At 42.7% G+C, this 20,057-nt stretch overlaps 1 protein-coding gene across 5 annotated transcripts in view; it reads right to left on the bottom strand.

Moving 5' to 3' along the window:
* ARHGEF11 (Rho guanine nucleotide exchange factor 11) overlaps positions 1-20,057 on the bottom strand; it is a 259,221-nt gene that overhangs the window by 95,321 nt on the left and 143,843 nt on the right. For all 5 annotated transcript variants that reach the window (XM_068253474.1, XM_068253470.1, XM_068253472.1 and 2 more), the window contains 5 exons: positions 15,897-16,031; positions 13,420-13,488; positions 7,443-7,544; positions 4,312-4,410; positions 1,280-1,322 (listed from right to left, as the gene is read on the bottom strand). In XM_068253474.1, the coding sequence (XP_068109575.1) occupies positions 1,280-1,322; positions 4,312-4,410; positions 7,443-7,544; positions 13,420-13,488; positions 15,897-16,031 (448 nt within the window). The remainder of the gene's footprint in view (positions 1-1,279; positions 1,323-4,311; positions 4,411-7,442; positions 7,545-13,419; positions 13,489-15,896; positions 16,032-20,057) is intronic.

The raw sequence follows: 20,057 nt of genomic DNA, 5'->3' as shown, positions 1-20,057 counted from the left end.
AGGGTGAGCCGTCATCTGGCACACCCTGTGCCAAAATAATATGCGCCCAATACGAATGTACACAGTTTGTTCTGCATCACACAGCAGCAGTTTAGACACATCCCAAGTCAGGTTTCTGCCAGAAATGTGATCAAGGTTTCTTGTGCAGTGTGGTATATTGATCAGTACTTCCCAATGAGAATAGTGATCAGGCAATACTGATCGTAAATGACTTCCAGCCATTCTCATATGCCTAGCCTAACTGTCAAAAATATATATATGGATGTTCTCTATGTATTGGAATTTCTGGCTAAAGTATCGATGCTATTCAGCCAGTCCTTTTGATTCACACAGCTTTAAAGCTGATAAGCAACATGAGGCCTTATGTATGAACCTATGGTAATACTGCCATTTGCCGGCAGAGCACCTCAATATTACAGATACTACCGCCAGCAGAGAACCACACATTAAGCAATTACCATAACCTGCGGTGCATAGGCAAAGTGAGCATTGGTATGGTAATGTGCATGTGTGGCTGTGAAACATTTCTGAATGCAGAGAACAGAAAAAAAAAGTCCAGGTCAAGATTTGTCTATAAAAAAAAAAAACATGAGATTTTTTTTAGATTTAAAATCAAAATAAGCCTATGGAATTCCAGGAGAGGACTATTTAGGACTTGGAGTTTAGATACAATTATTCATCTCATCAGTTTATTTTCACTTCAGGTTTGCTTTAAAGGGAACCTAAACTAAAAAAAAACAAAACAAAAAAACCCTGAGTTTCACTTACCTAGGGTTTCTACCAGCCCCCTGCAGCCATCCCATTCCCTCGCAGTCACTCATGGCTCCTCTGGTCCCCCGCTGCCAGCTAATTTCATTTTTGCCGACTGAGTCAGCGGGCCACCACGTGTACCATTCCACACGTTCCCGCTGGTGCAGGACGTTATCACGGACGGCAACATGCATCTTTATACGCGTTGCAGGTGCAGCATTAACTTTATTAAATAGTTAGGTGCATTAGAGCATTTGTATTCAATTAGGTTTTAAGAGAAAAGTAAGTGTAAAACCCTAGTTTAGGATCATTTTTATTTGGTGTAAATTGTTTAAAAAATATGCATTCAACTTTTAAACTGAAGTTTTAGTTCAGACTGATGGCCATGACAGTAACTACATTAAAAACTATAGGAAGCCAATATCAGCAGTCCACGCTTTTCTCCTATCTAGCAGCCACCAGGAATGCCAAACATCAAAAAGGGGGAGAAAAAGGTATATGGAGATATAAATATATAGGTTTTACTTACCGATGTCATTCAGCAGCTGTTCAGAAATTTTTACCCTCAGGGGCTGAAAGAAGCCAAATTCTTTTAATTAAAATGTGCAATCTATACACAGGATTAATCATGACAGAAGTATGAAGTGTTGTCATAGCCAAACTCCTACAGAAAATCATGTAATGCTGAATACTTTTTAAAATACATGAACATTTTTTCACTTTTTCCTGCTGTTGCATTAACCCTTCTCCAACCAATACGGTTTAAAGATGAACTGTACTGAAAATAACAATGAATAAAACTGCTTATTGTTTACAATATTGATTTATAGATTATTCAGCCAGTGTTCACTGGTGGTGACATCTTTAGTTCTGCCAGGTGATCTGTATGGAATGTTTGTAAGGGCTCGTTTCCACTATTGCGGTGCAGAATCGCCTGGATTCCACCGCTGTTGAAATTCCATGAATTAGCATGCGGATGCGAATTTTTGCGCGTTTTTTGCCGCGAATTCGCATGCGAATTCGCATAGGTGAGGATATATGCGAAATTAACCATGTCACTGCCTGTTTGAATTACATTGGTACCTATGCGAATTCGCATGCGAATTCGCATGAAAATTCGCATACCATAGCCGCATGCGAATTTCCTATTAAATACATTAGCGGCGATTCGCATGCATTCCACTCGCAGGCAAATTCGTTGGCTCTTTTGTGCGTTTTTTTACCGCTGAAAAAAACGCACCTCAACAACGCTACAGTGGAAACAGGCCCATCCACTTGCATTACATGTGCGAATCTGCATGCATTGGACGCATGCAGATTCGCGATAGTGGAAACGAGCCCTTACTGAGGGTTCTTTGCACAGAGGGAGATATTGCTTGCTTGGCAGTTGGAAAAAGCAGTTATTGCATACAATGCAACAAGGTTCACAGGCACTAAACTATCAGGACCTTGGTCATGACATCACATTGTGGGAGGGGTTTCACCACAACATCAGCCACACAGAGCCCCTTGATGATCGATTTGAGAAATGGTAAAGATTTCTTGTGGGAAACGGGGAGGATTGGGATGGCGTTTATTCCTTCGTTTATGTTTCTCTTTATTCAGAGCAATATTCAGTCACACTTCTGGTAATAGCTCTATTTATCCCCTAATTATACCCTCCTACCCCTCTCCACTGTTTTTTTTTTTTTTTCAGTTTACAAAGGTGATTATATAAACAGATTTAGTGTTTATCATGCATGTCAGATGACGAAGAAGAACTGTTTAGATAAAAGGTAATGTAGAGTAGATTTAAGTGATGCACTCCTGTGACTTGCTCTGGCAACATGACATCAGATCAGGAAGGGGAAAGAGGAAACACAAAGGCCTCAATTCACTAAGATCATGCTGGAGATAATAAGGCAAGAGAAAACTTACCTCCACATAAGAGAGTTATCTTATCTCTTCATTCCTTAAGTTACCTCCTCTGTAGTTAAGTTACCTCCTCTGTAGTTAAGTTACCTCCTCTGTAGTTATTTTACCTCCTCTGTAGTTATTTTACCTCCTCTGTAGTTATTTTCACATGCAGTTAATAAACAGCCTGTCTTTAACTCTGGAGTTATTTTAAGGATTGAAGAGTTAACTTAAAGACAGAAGAGTTAACTTTAGGTTTGCCTGAGGTAAAATGTTTCCTGAATACTACATGCCTTATCACCATGGTAACAACTCTAGAAGAGTTATTAAAGACAGGAGATAAGTTTAGTGAATTGAGGCCATTAATGCCATTTATGCATCTAAAAATCAGTATAAAAAAGGAAACAAACTATCTTACTATAACAGGTTATTGGATCTCAGCTAGTTTACAAGGAAAGGAAAAGGTTTTAAAATACTGTGCACTTAACATTTCCACAGAAAAGTTATGCAGAGTCCTGAGTTTCCTCTGACTATTCCAGTTGTGTTATATTGAGGCTAGATTCACAGTGGGACGTTGCGTTTTGATGCCACGTTAAAGTCGCACCGCAAGCTTACAACGCAACGCGCCCAAAAAGTGGCAACGCAGCGTTACCGTCGCATACAGCAGATACAGTAAAAAATACAGGCAATGAAAAGTATACTTCCAAGTCATTACTGAGCATGTGCAAACAGTCCAACGCAGCTAATAACGTGTATAACGCACTGCTTGCAGTACTTTTACTTAACGTGCAGAGTTAGGCACCAACGCAACGTGTGCACTGTGAACAGGGCATTGATTTTTCATTGCAGTGAGTTATTCTGCGTTAAATGCTGTTTTAACGCGCGACTTTAACGTCCCACTGTGAACTTAGCCAGAATGTATTGTAGCCAGAGGAGCAGCATGACTAATGCAGAAGGTAAGAAATTGAGGATTTCATTGTAAAGGTGGTCATGTATTGATGGACCACTACACGCAAGACAATGTGACTGATCTGACCATTAGGTCAGACCAGAATTTAATCTAAACAAAACACACTGTTGAAATTAATGCTTTTTTAAATTTAAATGACTAAATATTCAGGCTGGCTTAACAATGCATACTGGCGTCAGCGGTGCGGTGGACGCACACGCCAAAAAACAGTCTTTGAGGAAAACCGCGTTACTATGCGGTATTCCTCTTCTGGCATCCAGCCAAATAGGAAGTGACACATGCTTGCGGCCATTTCCTGTTTCGGGGTATACGGAAACGTATTGTAAAAAAACGCTTCTGCGCATGCGCGTCGCAACATCGTCAACATTTTTAAAATACCTGTGTCGCCATAGAATAACATGGCTTACGGGCCTGCCACGTTTCGATGCAGATACGTGTGGCAGCATAGTTATCGAAGGGCATCAAATTTAGCACTTCCGAAGCACCGCACATAAATGAAAGCACTCATATACATTCATTGCCCTGCGGTAGCAGTGCTGTAAATCGCTGCGACGCACCGCGCCAGTGTGAAAGGGCCCTGAGAGTTTAGTTCAGCTACTCCCTGCCGCATCACATGATCCCTGATTGTCACCACTATAATCGTCTGTAATTGGGCACTCCAGATGTGAATGAGAGGTGGGGCTGCAGTAATAACTTACTGCGTTTTTATCCAGGAATGTGCTCCAAATTTCTTTTCCCAAAGCAAAGGCATCTCTGACGTTCTGCAGCTGGCACACCTCCGCACACAGGTAGAAGAGCTGCCGGGACACAGAACACACCAGTCAGCAACACTACACAGCCGCTAGCCAATTACAAACAACACACTCCCTTTCATTTGAAGTTTGTAGATACTGCAGACAAAAAAAAAAAAAAGATAAACCCCAGAGTGCCCATATACAATTCACTTTTTCTCCTTGGTGATAATTTTTCATCATCAGTTTAAAATAATAATATATAATAATTGAAAAAGTACCAAAAATAGTAGAAAAAGTACTATAAAAATTATTTTGTGGATTTTCTTGATTGCTGGGAGTTTTTAAGAGCATTCTATTGATGAGGTGTGAAAATATCAACTTGGAGAAAACTAAGCAGAAAACGTTACGGTAATTTTATATGGGCCCAGATGTGTTAAAGGGGAACTGAAGAGAGAGTCTGTCATGTTTATTTCCTTTTAATCAATACCAGTTGCCTGGCAGCCCTGCTGGTCTATTTCTCTGCAGTAGTATCTGATTAAAACCAGAAACAAGCATGCAGCTAGTCTTGTCAGATCAGACTTATAAGTCTGAACCACTGAAACACCTGATCTGCTGCATGCTTGTTCAGGGGCTATGGCTAATAGTATTAGAGGCAGAGGATCAGCAGGGCTGCCAGGAAACTGGTATTGTCTAAAAGGAAATAAACATGACAGACTCCATATACCTCTCTCTTCAGTTCCCCTTTAAGTAGATGCACACATTTCTACCACTATTATAAATACAGTAACAGTATTTATTATTTTCCATCTGTGATACCATTGCTTATAAATTTACTTAAACCAAAGGATTTTGGGAAGTTAAAACAAAGAGGAACTGTCGCGAAAATCTCAAAATGTAAAACACATGCAAAAAGGAAGTACATTTCTTCCTGAGTAAAAATGAGCCATAATTACTTTTCTCCTATGTTGCTGTCACGTACAGCAAGTAGTAGAAATCTGATATTAACGACAGGTTTTGGGCTAGGCCATCTTTTAGCATGGCCTTTATTCTTTATAAAGACATTCCCTGAAGAAGATATATATGTAACGGCCAGAACTTGAAGTCTGGCAACTTCGGGTTCTGGCCGGTCAAATCTAGAAGTGGCCAGCTGATGCGGCCAATGTTCAAAATAAACTTTCCCTGCAGACTTTGGCCGGCCAGAACGCGTTTTGGCTAAGCGTGGCCAGCCAAGTCCCGCTCACCTCTCCCCCGCACAGACCTCACTTCAGGACGACCCGGACCGGAAAGGCAAAGAGAGGCAGAGCAGCGCACACGCGACCCGCAAGGCGCATACACTTCCATGCTGAAGTGACGTCATTGCTCACTTCCGCATGTGAATTGTATGGGTCAGGGCGGGTAACGTGCGCGCTGCTCTGGTTCTCTCCACCGCTCTGGTCGCCCTGATCTGAGGTCTGCAAATGGCGCAGGCTGCCCCCTCCCTCCAGCCATGCAAAGCGCACAGCAAATCCCCCCAGCCATGCAAAGCACCCAAAAAAGTCCCCCCAGCCATGCAAAGCGCCCAGCAAAACTACCCCAGCCATGCAAAGTGCCTTAGCAAAGCCCCCCAGCCATGCAAAGCGCCCAGCATATCCCCCCCAGCCATGCAAAAGCGCCCAGCAATCCCCCCCCCCCCCCCCCAGCCATGCAAAGCACTCCACAAATCCCCCTCCCAGCCATGCAAAGCACCCACCAAATCCCCCCAGCCGTGCAAAGCGCCCAGCGAATCCCCCCAGCCATGCAAAGTGCCCAGCAAAGCCCCTCCCCCCCCCCCCCTCAGCAAAGGCCCCTCCTCCAGCAATGCATAGCGCCCAGCAAAGCACCCCCGAGCTATGCATCCCCCCTCATCTGTGACTAATCACCACTGTGATTTGATCTCTCCCCTGTGTCATCTGACTGCCACAGCAGAGCAGCTAATTTAAAAGTACAGGGTGTTAACAATATATTTGCTCCCAAGAAAGCAGGATGTAGACACACTGCAGATTTATTGCAGGATGTGTATCAGCTGTAACTAAGAAATACTTTTCTTTAAAAGGATTATTATGCTGTATCTTTCAGAGCAGAGAGGAAGTTCCGAATGCCATTCATGGTGCTGGACAGGACCTGGGATGCTCTGGGATTTGTGCGTTTTGGACTTTGGCCGACTGACTTTGGCCGTTTCTAGAACTGGCCGGCCAATGTCAGAAATCCCCAGCATTTTGGACTTTGGCCGACGTCAAATTGGTTCTAGAAACGGCCGGCCAATTCTAGAATTGGCCGATTTCTGGTTTTGGCCGTAACATATACAAAGATGCTGGCCAGCCGCCATACTCGCTGCACACGTTTTTGGCAGTTAGACAGAGCAACTGGCATTCACTAAGTGTTTTTAAAAATAAAGAAAACTCTGAGAACCCCCCACGAGAAGATGGGCTAGTCCAAAATCTGTTGGTAATATCAGATTTCTACTATGTACTGTAAGTGACAGCAACATGGGAGAAAAGTAATGTATGGCTCATTTTACTCTGGAAGAAACATACTTCTTATTTGTGTAGGTTTACATGTATTTTAAATGTTAAGATTTTCGAGACAGAGGTCCTTTAAGCAGTTGAAAATAAATTACTTACTGTGACTTAGTAATAATTATACAAGCTATTCATTCCTTTTCTATATCCAATCCAATTCAATCTCATTTGGTTCTCTTTACCATAACTTAGTAATAATTATAAAAGTTATTCCTATTCTATATCCAATCCAAAGAAAGCTCATTTGGTTCGTCTTTAACAGTATTCCTCCTTTCATCCCTGAGGATTTATTGGGTCTTGTTTTTTCCTACCAATCTTCTAAATATGTTTTCTTTTCGTTCTCTTTGTTTTTAAATACAGTTTTGACTTTGTGGTATTATTTTTAAGAACTTGCTTTACATATTCTATTGTGTAACACCTGCAGTCAGACTGTAAGAAAACACCTCATGGGGGAGTAGGAACTTTTACTTCGCATCCATCATCCTATAAGCAATCTCTTGCTTAGCCTACCATTGAAGGACAAGTAGTGCAATATAAAAATGATCAGATGTGACTCACCAGCGGACTCGGATCAGCTTCAGCTTGGGAGAAGATGTATCGCAGGAACACCCCCAGATGGGCTGGCCGGGCTTTCAGTTTCTCCAGGTCCAGACCATCCAACTGCAGGAACAGGATGGAAAAACATCACTACATGAGCAGTCAAATGAAAAATTACTAAATTAACTAACAAGACACTGTGGGGAAAGGGGGAGGTGTACTTCTGCTGAAGACTGCATTCACCTATCTTTAAAAATGTGGTGACTTAAAGCGGAATATAACCCTGCATTTCACCTTTGCTCTAAAATATTATTTACAGCATACTATATGCAAAAAGCATTTTTTTTTACTAGACCAGCATTGGAAGGGTTAAACACAGAGGTTTAAAGGTCCTGGAGAGATATGCAGAAGTTCAGATAGATACATTCTATTTAGTTACATGTATCTCTATTGATAAACAGTTACACACTCTTTGGCTGTCGTCCAAGCTCCTTCTCAGTTAGAGAGATGAGTCACATTCAACACTTAGATACATTATGTAAACAAAATGTATCTATTTCAGCTTCGGATGCGTCTGCAGAAATCTAAAGGAACTTTAAAGACCTGTGTAACCCTTCCAATGCTGGTCTAGTAAAAAAAAAATGCTGGTTGCATATAATATACTGTAAATAATGTTTTAGAGCAAAGTTGAAATGCAGGGTTATATTCCGCTTTAAAGGAATTCTAAAGTGTAAGAAAGAGACCTGGGCTTCTTGCAGCCCACAGAGTCATTCTGTGTCTACGCTATCCTTCCAAGTCCCCACGGTCAGCAGCGGTAACCTCTGCAAAGCTGGCTGGCCACACGCCTCCTCACCACTCTCTAGAAGCCGAGAGTTTTCTGCGTATGCGCAAAGAACGCTACTGCACATAGCGTTCCCACCAGTGCCAACGGTGTATGTGGCTCAGGGCCACATACACAGTAGCTGCTAACTGGCAGAGACTTTGCGCAGTAGCCGCTAACTGGCAGAGACTTTGCAGGGGTTGCTGCTGCTCGCTGAAGGGACGCACAGGCACAGGATGACTCCAGGGGTCTGCAGGAAGCCCAGGAAAATTAAACTGATTTTTAGCTTTCGTAACCCTGTAAGAAAAAAAAGGAGTCTAATAATGAAAACGCCAAAGCAAACAGAACATCCACAGTAGAGATTTAGCTAACATAATTTAGCCAGCTCACATTGGCAGGGAAAATGGTCCGTTTTGTGGACTGTAGCGAAACAAACGATTCCAATGTCAAACGACTGATCCGTACACTTTCCTCCAGTAGAATGGCTCAGTTGGGCACATTCCCCAAGTTTAGGGAGGCTGTGATAATTCTGGAGCAACGGACGTGCAACATTGACTGTGGGCTAACAGAACGGATCAAAAACTGATGCCAAATAAAAACGGAACCATTTCACGGATCAGTTTTTACACGGATCAGTGTTTGATCCGTCCAGTGTGAACAAGGTCTTAAACAGTAAAGCTGTATTAGTGACTTTTCCTTCTGGATGAGTAATAAACCAACATACCATGAACAGCGACCTGTTCCATTACACTGGGAGTCAGCAAGGTCTCTGATTAGGCCCACCCATTAACCAGATGCAACTGTGCTCTGGTCTCTGCGCCAACGCATCATGGATGAGGGGTGTCCACACTTCCACTACACAAAAGTGTGGAAAAGAAGGAGGCCAGCCAAAGTTCACAGCCAGATGATTAATGAAATCAGGCAGCTGTGAGCTTCCACTTCACTTGAAGTTCCTTGCAAAATAACATCATTATATATACACACCTATATATATAAAATCGCGTGTGTGTGTGCGCGTGTGCGTGCGTGTGTCGCGATCACGCGAAAACGGCTTGACCGATTTGAACGAAACTTGGTACACAGATCCCTTACTACCTGGGATGATATGTTCTGGGGGTCTTGCGGCCCCCCTGCACATGTGGGCGGAGCTACAAACAGCAAATCAGTTTTCACCCATTTAAGTCAATGGAAAAAATGTAAAAGGCTGCCATTCTCACAGTAATCAAGCCAGAGTCCCCACACTTCGCACAGATGGTCACTTGGTGACCGAGGTTACAAATCTAGGAAAAGTGGGCGGAGCATAAAACAGCCAATCAAATTTCAGCCGTTCATTTTAAATGGGAAAATGTAAACTGCAGCCATTCTTAGACTGTTAATCGCAGGGTTCTCAAACATGCCACACTTGGTCACTGGGTGGATGCGATTAAGATTCAAGAAAATGGGTGGAGCCTACAACAGCCAATCAAAATTCACATATTGATTTTCAAGAGGAATATTTAAACTGCTGCTATTCTTACACTTTTAATGGCAGCGGCTTCAAACTTGCTACAGTCGGTCATTGGGTGACTGGGTTCCAAATTCACTAAAGGGGCGGGGCCACATACAGCCAATCAGATTTCCTTGGTGGATAAACTGCTTCCATTCACACATTTTTGATGCCAGGAACCTGACAGCTCACAAACTTGGTCATTGAGCTACTGTGTGTCAAGGTTACAAAAAGTGGGCGGAGCCAAAACAACTTTTACTGGGAAAATATAAACTGCAGCCATTTTTACACCGTCAATGGCAGGGTTCTCAAACTTTGCACAGTTGGTCATTGGGTGACAGATTAAGATTTTGGAAGGTGGGTGGAACCTACAACAGCCAATAAAAATTCACCTGTTGATTTTCAAAGGGAATATTTCATCTGCTACCATTCTCTTATACTGGTAAAAGCAGATGCCTCAAACCTGGTACAGTTGGTCACTGGGTGAATAGGGTTCAAATTCAGGAAGGGGGCGGAGCCACAAACAGCCAGATTTGTTTATTTTTCAATGGGAATATACAAAGTATTGATACCAAGGACCCCAAAGCTGATAAACTTGATAATTGAGTGACTGTATGTCAAGGTTAGAAAAAGTGGGCGGTGCCAACAACTTCATTTTTTACATTGCAGGGTTCCCAAACTTTACACAATTGGCCACTGGGTGACTGGGATGAATATTCAGAAATGTGGGTGGAGCCTACAACAGCCAATCAAAATGTACTTATTGATTTTCAAGGGGAATATTCACATTGCTACCATTCTTACACTGTTAGTGGCAGAGGCCTCAAACCTGATACAGTCAGTCATTGGGTGACTGGGGTCCAAAATCACTAAAGGGGTGGAGCCACAAACAGCCAATCAGATTTGTTAGATTGATTTCAGCCATTCTGTTATTGGCAGGGTTCTCAAACGTGACACAGTTGGCCACTGGGTGACTGGGACTAATATTCAGAAAAGTGGGTGGAGCCTACAGCAGCCAATCAAAATTCACCTTTTTTACATTGCAGGGTTTTTTACATTGCAGGGTTCCCAAACTTTACACAATTGGCCACTGGGTGACTGGGATGAATATTCAGAAATGTGGGTGGAGCCTACAACAGCCAATCAAAATGTACTTATTGATTTTCAAGGGGAATATTTACATTGCTGCCATTCATGCACTCTTAATGGCAGAGGCCTAACATCTGCTACAGTCAGTCACTGGGAGACTGGGGTTTAAATTCTGAAGGGAGCGGGCCAAAAACAGCCAATCGGATTTTGTTTAATTTCAATGGTAAAATGCAACTTATTGATGCCAAAAACCCCAAAGCTCATAAACTTGGTCATTAAGTGACTGCATGTCAAGATTAGAAATAGTGGGCGGGGCCAAAAACAACTAACTTTTTACATGGGGAAATGTAAACTGCAGCTTTTCTTACACTGTTAATGGCAGGGTTCTCAAACTTCACACAGTTGGTGACTGGGTGACTAGGATTAATATTCGGAAAAGTAGGTGGCGCCTACAAGAGCCAATAAAAATTCACCTATTGATTTTCAAGGGGAATATTGAAACTGCAGCCATTCTCACACTGTTAATAGCAGAGGCCTCAAACCTGTTACAGTCGTTAAGTGTTTGGGGGTTCAAATTCAGTAAAGGGGCGGAGCCAAAAACAGCCAGATTTCTTTGCTGGATAAACTGCTTCCAGTCACACAATTTTGATGCCAGGAACCCAAAAGCTCACAAACTTGGTCATTGAGTGACTGTCTGTCAAGGTTTCAAAAAGTGGGTGGAGTTAAAAACAGATTTTTTTATGGGAAATTGTAAACTTTACTGCAGCCCTTCTTCACTGTTAATGGCAGGGTTCTCAAACTTAGCATAGCTGGTTACTGGGTGACTGGAATTAATATTCAGAAAGTGGGTGGAGCCTAAAAATGCCAATCAAAAATCACATGTCACTTTTCAAGGAGAATATTAAAATTGCTGCCATTCTTGCACTGTTAATGGCACAAGCCTCAAACCTGGTACAGTTGGTCATTGGGTCACTGAGGTTCAAATTCAGAAAAGGGGACAGAGCCACAAACCGTGAATCAGATTTGTTTCATTTCATGGGAAAATACAAATTATTGATGCCAAGGACCCCAAAACTCACAAACTTGGGCATTGATTAGTGACTTTGTGTCCAGGTTACAAAAAGTGGGCAGAGCCAAAAACAAATTTCACTGGGAAAGTGTAAACTGCAGCCCTTCTTACACTGTATATTTCAGGGTTCCCAATCTTTGTCCAGATGGTCAGTGAGTGACTGAGATTAATATTCAGGGAAGTGGGGGGAGCCTATAATGGCCAATCAAAATTCACCTGTTGATTTTCAAGTGGAATATTTAAATTGCTGCCATTTTTACACTGTTAATAGCAGATGCCTCAAACCTGCTACAGTTGGTCATTGGGTGACTGGGGTTCAAATGCTGGAGAGGGGTGGAGCCACAAACAGCCTATCTGATTTGTTTAATTTCTATGGGAATATACAAATTATTGATGCTAAGGACCCCAAAGCTCACAAACTTGGTCATTGAGTGTTTGTGTGTTAGGGTTAGAAAGTGGGCGGAGCCAACACCAGTCAAATACATACCCGGGCAATGTCGGGTCATCAGTGGGTGCAGACAAATACAAATTTCACTGGGAAAATGTAAACTGTAGCCATTCTGTTAATAGCAGGGTTTTTAAACTTTGCACAGTTGGTCACTGGGTGACTGGGATTAATATTCAGAAAAGTGGGTGGAGCCTACAAAAGTGAATCAAACTTCCACTGTTGCTTTTCAAGGGGATTATTTAATTGCTACCATTATTGAACTGTTAATGGCACAGGCCTCAAACCTGGTACAGTTGGTTATTGGGTGACTGGGGTTCAAATTCAGAAAAGGGGGTGGAGCCACACACAGCCAATCAGATTTGTTTAATTTCAATGCAGATTATTGATACCAAAGACCGCAAAGCTCACAAACTTGGTCAGTGAGTAATTGTGTGTTAGGGTTAGAAAAAGTAGGCGGAGCCAACACCAGCCAAATACATACATGGGCAACGCCGGGCAATCAGCTAGTTGTCTATAAAAAGTATTTCTGAGCAAAGCAAGTTTATTCTGTTTTAAAATATACATTCTAAAAATGAATGTGCTACAATGCATAACTCAAGCCCAACCGTCACTGACCTGGACAAGAATGCATGATGGGACTGCAGACCATTCAGGTGTCCCCTGCTGTAAGCTTCCTCCAAATCAGTGACTCAGCACCAACAGAATGATAGACCAGATATTTCCACATTAAAAATTACATATGGCAATGGCAGCCCTCATATGCTACAGTAACAGTATCCTTTTATCTTTGTTATTTAACGATCTCACTGTTTTTCTGGCCCTTTTTCAGTAACCTAACTGACGTATTCCAGGGGTGGTCACAAACATAAGACCTCCTATGCGTAGTACTGCTAGCTGGAATCACCCTAACTAGCAGTCAGCGACCTTTAGGAGAGAAACAATTCCTGTAGGGGTGTTTAATGACATTTAAAACAAGTGTCATCCAAACAGCAAAGCAGATAAAAATAGAGAATACAACGGGCAATATTTCTAATCCCTAAAATGACCAAATTTAAACCAGGAATAGGGAAAAATAAATGATATTACCTCAGTCATGTAATCTCCATGGTCATAATCGTCTTCCGGGCAAATGATGGAAGTTCTGCTGTTGTCTGTCTACAGAAGCAAACTGCTGTTATACTTTTGGTCACGGATTAACAAGGAATAGGCCAAATAAATTATGCACATTCAGTTACATTTTAAAGGCAGCAAAGTTATTTTCCTGAAGAGGGGATTCAAGAGTAATAAAGGTCTTAAAATTAGGTCTTCCTGTTCCGCACTGGTCCTTCACGATCCTCCGTTCTCCCGCCGCCAGCTAGTTTCGTTACCGTCGACTTGTAAGTCAATGGCAACCGCGCCTGCGCGCCTTGGGCCACGCATAGCTTTATTCGCGTTCCCGCCTGCTATAGCGTCCTGCAGGAAGGCTGCAAGGGGCTGGCAGAAGCCCCAGGTAAGTGAAAAACTTTTTTATTTTATCAGTTCCGCTTTAAAAGTGAACCAGAGACGAAGCACTTACTCTGCTTTCTGTTTCATTTTTAACTGTTCAGCTTGATTCTTATCAGCCCTGATAAAATCCAAGCCTGCCCCCTTGTGGCTCTGCTCAGGAATCATTATAGCTGAGTCATTATAGCAAAGCCAGATTGAATGTTGAGTGGGGGATTTTATCTGGGCTGATTAGAAGGAAGCTGAACAGTTAAAAATGAAACAGACAGCAGGGTATAGGTGTTTTCTCTAATGTTCCCACTGATATATATGGCAAAATACATGAGGGTGCTTTCGTCTCTGATTCACTTTAAAGGGAATGTCCAGGCATGATAAAAAAAAAAAAAAAAAAGGATCTACTCACCCGAGGCTTCCTCCAGTCTCTGGCAGCCACTATGTCCCACGCCACAGCTCCGCTCTCAGCCGCTGGCTCCCAGTCCCTTCCGGTGCAGAGGCCGTCCTCACCAGGTCATTTTCTACTGCACCCACAGGAGCGCCGCTGTCAAAGTCCATGTTGTCCAGAGGCTGCCAGGGGCTGGAGGAAGCCCCTGGTAAGTAGATCTCTTTTTTTTTTTTTTTTATCATGACTGGACATTTTCTTTAAAGCAAACTTGAAGCGAAAAAAGTATGATATAATGAATTGTATGTGTAGTACAGATAATGAATAGAACATTATTAGCAAAGACAAGAGTCTCATATTTTTATTTTCAGTTCGTTTTTTGTTTTTCGTTTATAACATTGCATCACTCTGTCATATTTGCAGTTGAGAAACCCCAGCCAAGCTATAGCTTTTAAGCTATAAAACAAAGTAGAAATAATGACCCTTTGATCTTCCTTGCAGTAAAACCTTATCTCAAGCTGTCTCTCACTATTTCTTGGCTGTTCAAGTGCTTCCTAAAACAGGGGAAGAGACAACTGAATTTTTTTTTTTAAAACTCTTCCTGTGCTAGAAAACAACATGAGACTTTTTTCTTTACTAATAATGTTCTATTCCTTAGCTGTACTACACATACAATTCATTATCTCATACGTTTATTTTTGCGTCAGGTTTGCTTTAAGCCACCATTCATTCTATAATTGGTTTTAGCCCAAGTTTAAAGAACAACTGTAGTGAGAGGCATATGGAGGCTGCCATATTAATTTGCTATTAAACAATACCAGTTGCCTGGCAGCCCTGCTGATCTATCTGGCTGCAGTAGTGTCTGAATCACACACCAGAATCAAGCATGCAGCTAATCTTGTCAGATCTGATAATAGTGTCAGAAACAGCTAATCTGCATATACTTATTCAGAGTCTATGGCTGAAAGTATTAGAGGCAGAGGATCAGCAGGACAGACAGGTAATTATTGCTTCAAAGCAAATAAATATGGCAGCCTCCATATACCTCTCGCTTCAGACCACGATCACGAAAAAAAGTAGGCAGTTAAAATGACAGGATTTGGGCAAGTCCATCTCCTCATAGGGGATTCTCAGGGTTTTCTTTGTTTTCATCAGCATTTCCTAAACAGTTGTAAAGTTTAAATGACAAAATAGCGTGCAAGTGAGTAGGGAGGCTGGCTGGTATCTTATTATTTTGGTTCTGTCAGATTTTAACTGCCTACTTTTGTTTCGCGATAGTGGTCCTTTATGATACTGGTATGTCACCTTGCAGGACTGAACCGTAAAACCTGGCACTGATGGCAAACTGCATGTCCTGATCCCTGCTTGTAAAGTGAAAGTTGTGCTGCTAAAATGTTTCCACAGCTTGTGAAGTGTTCCACCTCCCATCCCCCTGCTAGAATAGTGCTGCTCTGTCCTCCATTAAGCTCTCTGTGCAGACTGTTGTAAGCTATGGTTCATCACACACTGCAATGGACTGCTAGCTAGCAATCAGCTTTTACTGTGAAAACTGAGGAGGACATCCTGGTATTTTAAAACAAGGCTAAAATAATGTAAGTATAATGCATTATTAATATGGACCTGTAGTGCTGTAATTGTATTACTAAATATCTCAGGCACATCACTATAAAAGCCAATGGTTAGCGTTTCCACATTCCTGTACCTGGTCTGATCCTGGAACAAAGGCAATATCGGATCCCTGTCGCCGATGCTGGAAGATTTTTGTAGAGATGACTGGGGAGGTGTGAGAGCTGTCCAATCCCAGGTCTGACAGGACAGAGTGCCGATTCATGGAGTACTAGGGAAAGAGAAAACCGGATATTTTAACTACAAGCAATTCACATGAACAGTTAAGTACACATATGAACCACACACCAGAAACTCTTATTGTCCCGCTGTATAAGTGCACAAATTACACCGTTCCAATGTCTTCTGTCCACAATACCAAACAAACACAGAACATTTATATCGCGCTTTTCTCCTGGCGGACTCAAAGCGCTAGAGCTGCAGCCACTAGGACGTGCTCTATAGGCAGCAGCAGTGTTAGGGAGTCTTGCCCAAGGTCTCCTACTAAATAGGTGCTGGCTTACTGAACAGGCAGACCCGAGATTCGAACCCAGGTCTCCTGTGTCGGAGGCAGAGCCCTTAACCATTACACTATCCAGCCACTATCCAGAAAAGAGACCATAAGGGCTCTTTTCCACTATGAAATGCGAGCGCGATTGCGTTTGTGATCGCAATCGTGTCAATTTCCATCATGCGATACACTGTACTCATTATAGTAAAGCTCAATCGCACCCAAAACGCAGCAGGACTATTGCGTTTTGACCAAAATTACATTGCAATCGGATAGCACTAATGGAAATTGCTGCTAAGCCTGATTTTCAGGTTCTTCTATTAAAATGATTAGAATGGGAGATTAAATTCCAGCCTGCAGGCTTGTGCTTTACATGTGAGAATCCTCATACACATTTTCACATGGAAAGAAAATGATTTAGCATAAAACTTTTTGTTAAATATGCTGGTTTCAGCATCAGCAACTCTGCCTATAACTATGCTGTATATTGGTATGTAACCCCACCCTCCCACTGAGGCTTATCCTAGGCTGTTCATTATTCGCAATTCTCCATCCGGAGAAATCTGGAGTACCAGAGATCTTTTCTACTAGCTTTAGAATTCTCAGTAAATGAACATTCCACAGAGATGCCAGTACTAAAAATGTTGACATCTGTGATACATTTCAGAAGGTAAATCAGGGAGAGAAAAGAATTTTCAATGGCCAAACACTGACTAAATCTATAAATGAATATTGTAAAAAAAATTAAAAAATTATTAAGCGATTACCGTTCGTTTTTAAGCAAATTTGCATATGTAATCAGAACATATAGCAACCTGCTAACTTTTGGTATTTTTCACATTCGAAACCACTGTGAATCATGCACGGTTTGTACACAAACTGGTGTCATTTGGAAAAAAATGCAGCACACCGTCAGTTTTTTACTTAGCAACAAAACACAAACGAAAATTTGCATGTACAGTAATGAAAATGAACCCACTGACTTATTTGCTTGGGACTTACATCACATACTTGGAAACAAGGCCTGAGAGACACCAGTTACCTAACAAGTCTACAAATTCCCAAATACTGTTTTGTTTTACGAAAAAGATTTCTTTTTCTTCCCAAAGAGAATTACCTTTTATATCATGCAATATTACAAATACTTGTTTTTCTCTGGAGCTCCGCAGGTTTTGAGTCTAAAAAAACAATTCTGCTGACTTAGCAACCACATGCAGGTAACCCAAATGGTTCTAATTACTTTCAATATATACAATTCAGACCAGTGGTGGGTCAACTACGGCCACTTCCAGCACGCGTGGCCATTTCATCCAGCCTGCCGATGCAGGGTCAGATGGTGTGTCCTCCAGATGGTGAACTGGCATGCGGTGTCCAAAGGATGTTGCGCCAGTTTACCAGCTGCAGGCTACCTCCATCCTGCGCAAGCCTATTGGTTCTGGCGGGCAGAGCAGGACTACAAGAAAATGGCATCTTAAGCCCTGCACTGGAGACCATTTGTGTTGGGCGGGAGTTTTGCAGCTGGACTTGTTTCAGGAAGATGAGCCGGGAGCTACGCTAGAGCCTATGGCCCATACTCACGGGCTACATTTGTGGCCTGTCGCCAGCACACGTGAGTGTGTGCACGACAGGCCGGCGACAGCTCGTCGCCAGGTCCCTCTGCATACACACGCGGAAGAGGGATCAGCTGTGCGACGGAAGCTGTCGCCAATGTTCCTCCCCCTCGCTGGAAGCGCCGTGCATTTTCTATTATGTTGCTGTCGCTAGTCCGCATACTCACGCGGACTAGTGACAGTTGCGTCGAAGTTGCAGCGGCAACTGTCGCCGGGCGATTGACCGTGCCAATCGCCCGGCGACAGCAGCGACGAGCGATGGTTCGGGGTGCGCGCCCGTGTTGCGCCTCATACTCACGGGCGACCTGTCGCCGCAACACGCGCGCGCCGTGTGTTGTGGCCACAATTGTAGCCTGTGAGTATGGGCCATTAGAGAGGAGTCAGGTGAGTAAATGTTTTTCCTTTACATCACTAGCAACAGGGCTATTAGGTGGCTGGGAGAGGACATAAAAGAGGAACCCTGCCTAATGTTTTTTTTTTTTATTAAGGGGGAGAAGCTGTGTTGTATTTTTGTGAAACGCTTCTGCAGTATTATCTGTATTTTCAGGGAAATGCTGCCGCATTCAGGGCCGGATTTACCGTAAGGCACTGTAGGCACGAGCCTACAGGCGCCTGATGATGGAAAGGCAACCCACTCCCCTCCCCGAGCGCCTCCCTCCTTCCCTATGCAGAGTCCTGATGAGAGTGTAAATGAGAGGTTACTCACCCAGCTCTCAGCATTCCACTAACGAGATCTCCCAAGAGTTGAGGGCACCTCTAGCTACCTAATACCTGGGGGCACCTCTAGCTACATAGTATTAGGTAGCCAGAGGTACACCCAGTATTAAGGGACAGCCGTGGCTACCTACACTGGGCAAGGGAGGTAAGGGAGAAGTGACAGCTAGGCCAGCCAGCCAGCACACTTGCTGTACAGTTTGATGGGGTTTGTAGGTTCATGGAGGGCAAAATCTAGGGTGCCAAAACATCTGTGCCTATAGGCTCCCGTGATGTAAATCCGGGCCTAGCCGCATTACATGTATTTTCTGGTGAAACGCTGTACCATTATGTGCATTTTCTGGTGGTACCCAGCCGCATTATCTGTATTTTCTGGTAAAATGCTCTGACATTATGTGCATTTTCTGGTGAAACGCTTCCACAGTGTCTGTATTTTTGGGAAACGCTGCACCATTATGTGTATCTTGTGAAAAGCTTCGGCATTATCTGTATTTTCTAGGGAAAAGCTGCGCCATTATGTGTATTTTCTGAGGAAACGCTGACGCATTATCTGTATATTGTGAGGAAATGCTGCCGCATTATCTATATTTTTGGGGAAAACACTGCTGCATTACATATATTTTCCGGTGAAATGCTGCCGCATTATGTATATTTTGTGGTCAAACACTGCCACGTTACGTTTCTTGCTGTCTAGGGGGTTCCTGGGCCTTTGTTGTTTGGTGCTAACGAAAGTCTGGTTGCTGCCATTTGCGGTTTGTGGGTGGGGGAAAGCGGTCTAATTACCTTTAGGGTCACTTTGCCTGTGTTTTGGGAGAAAACTTGGGCCCACTGTCTATGCATTACACTGATACATTAGTTGGCTTCGCCCACATCCTGTCATGGCCACAGCTATTTTTTGCCACTTTGTGTGCCGCACTCCTATTCTGTTCCGGCCCCGCGGTCAAACTTGAAAATCCCATGTTCCCTTGAGTCAAAAAGTTTGCCCACCCCTGATTTAGAATGTAGTTGAAATTATATAACTTTAACCACTTCACCTTGCAGGCTTGTTTCACCTGTCAGCACTCCTTCCATTCATTCGCCTATAACTTTATTACTACTTATCACAACAAAACAATTTATATCTTTTTTTTTGCCTCCAATTAGGCTTTCTTTGAGGGGTACTTTTGGTTAAGAATTATGTTATTCTAAAAGTTTTATCAGAAAAAAAGAAGAAAAATATGGGGGGAAAAATTATTATTTCTCAGTTTTCTGCCATTATAGTTTTAAAATAATACATGCTAACGTAATTAAAACCCACACATTTTATGTACCCACTTGTCCCGGTTATTGCAATGTTTAAAATTTTTCCCCAGTACAATGTATGTCGCCAGTATTTCATTTGAAAATAATTTTTTTCAGTTTTGCGTCCATCCCTGATTACAAG

Source organism: Hyperolius riggenbachi, chromosome 9 (genome assembly GCF_040937935.1).
Source record: "Hyperolius riggenbachi isolate aHypRig1 chromosome 9, aHypRig1.pri, whole genome shotgun sequence".
Lineage (NCBI taxonomy): Eukaryota > Metazoa > Chordata > Amphibia > Anura > Hyperoliidae > Hyperolius > Hyperolius riggenbachi.
The sequence above is the reverse complement of the archived record's forward strand: the minus strand, read 5'-3'. Positions and strand labels throughout refer to the sequence as shown.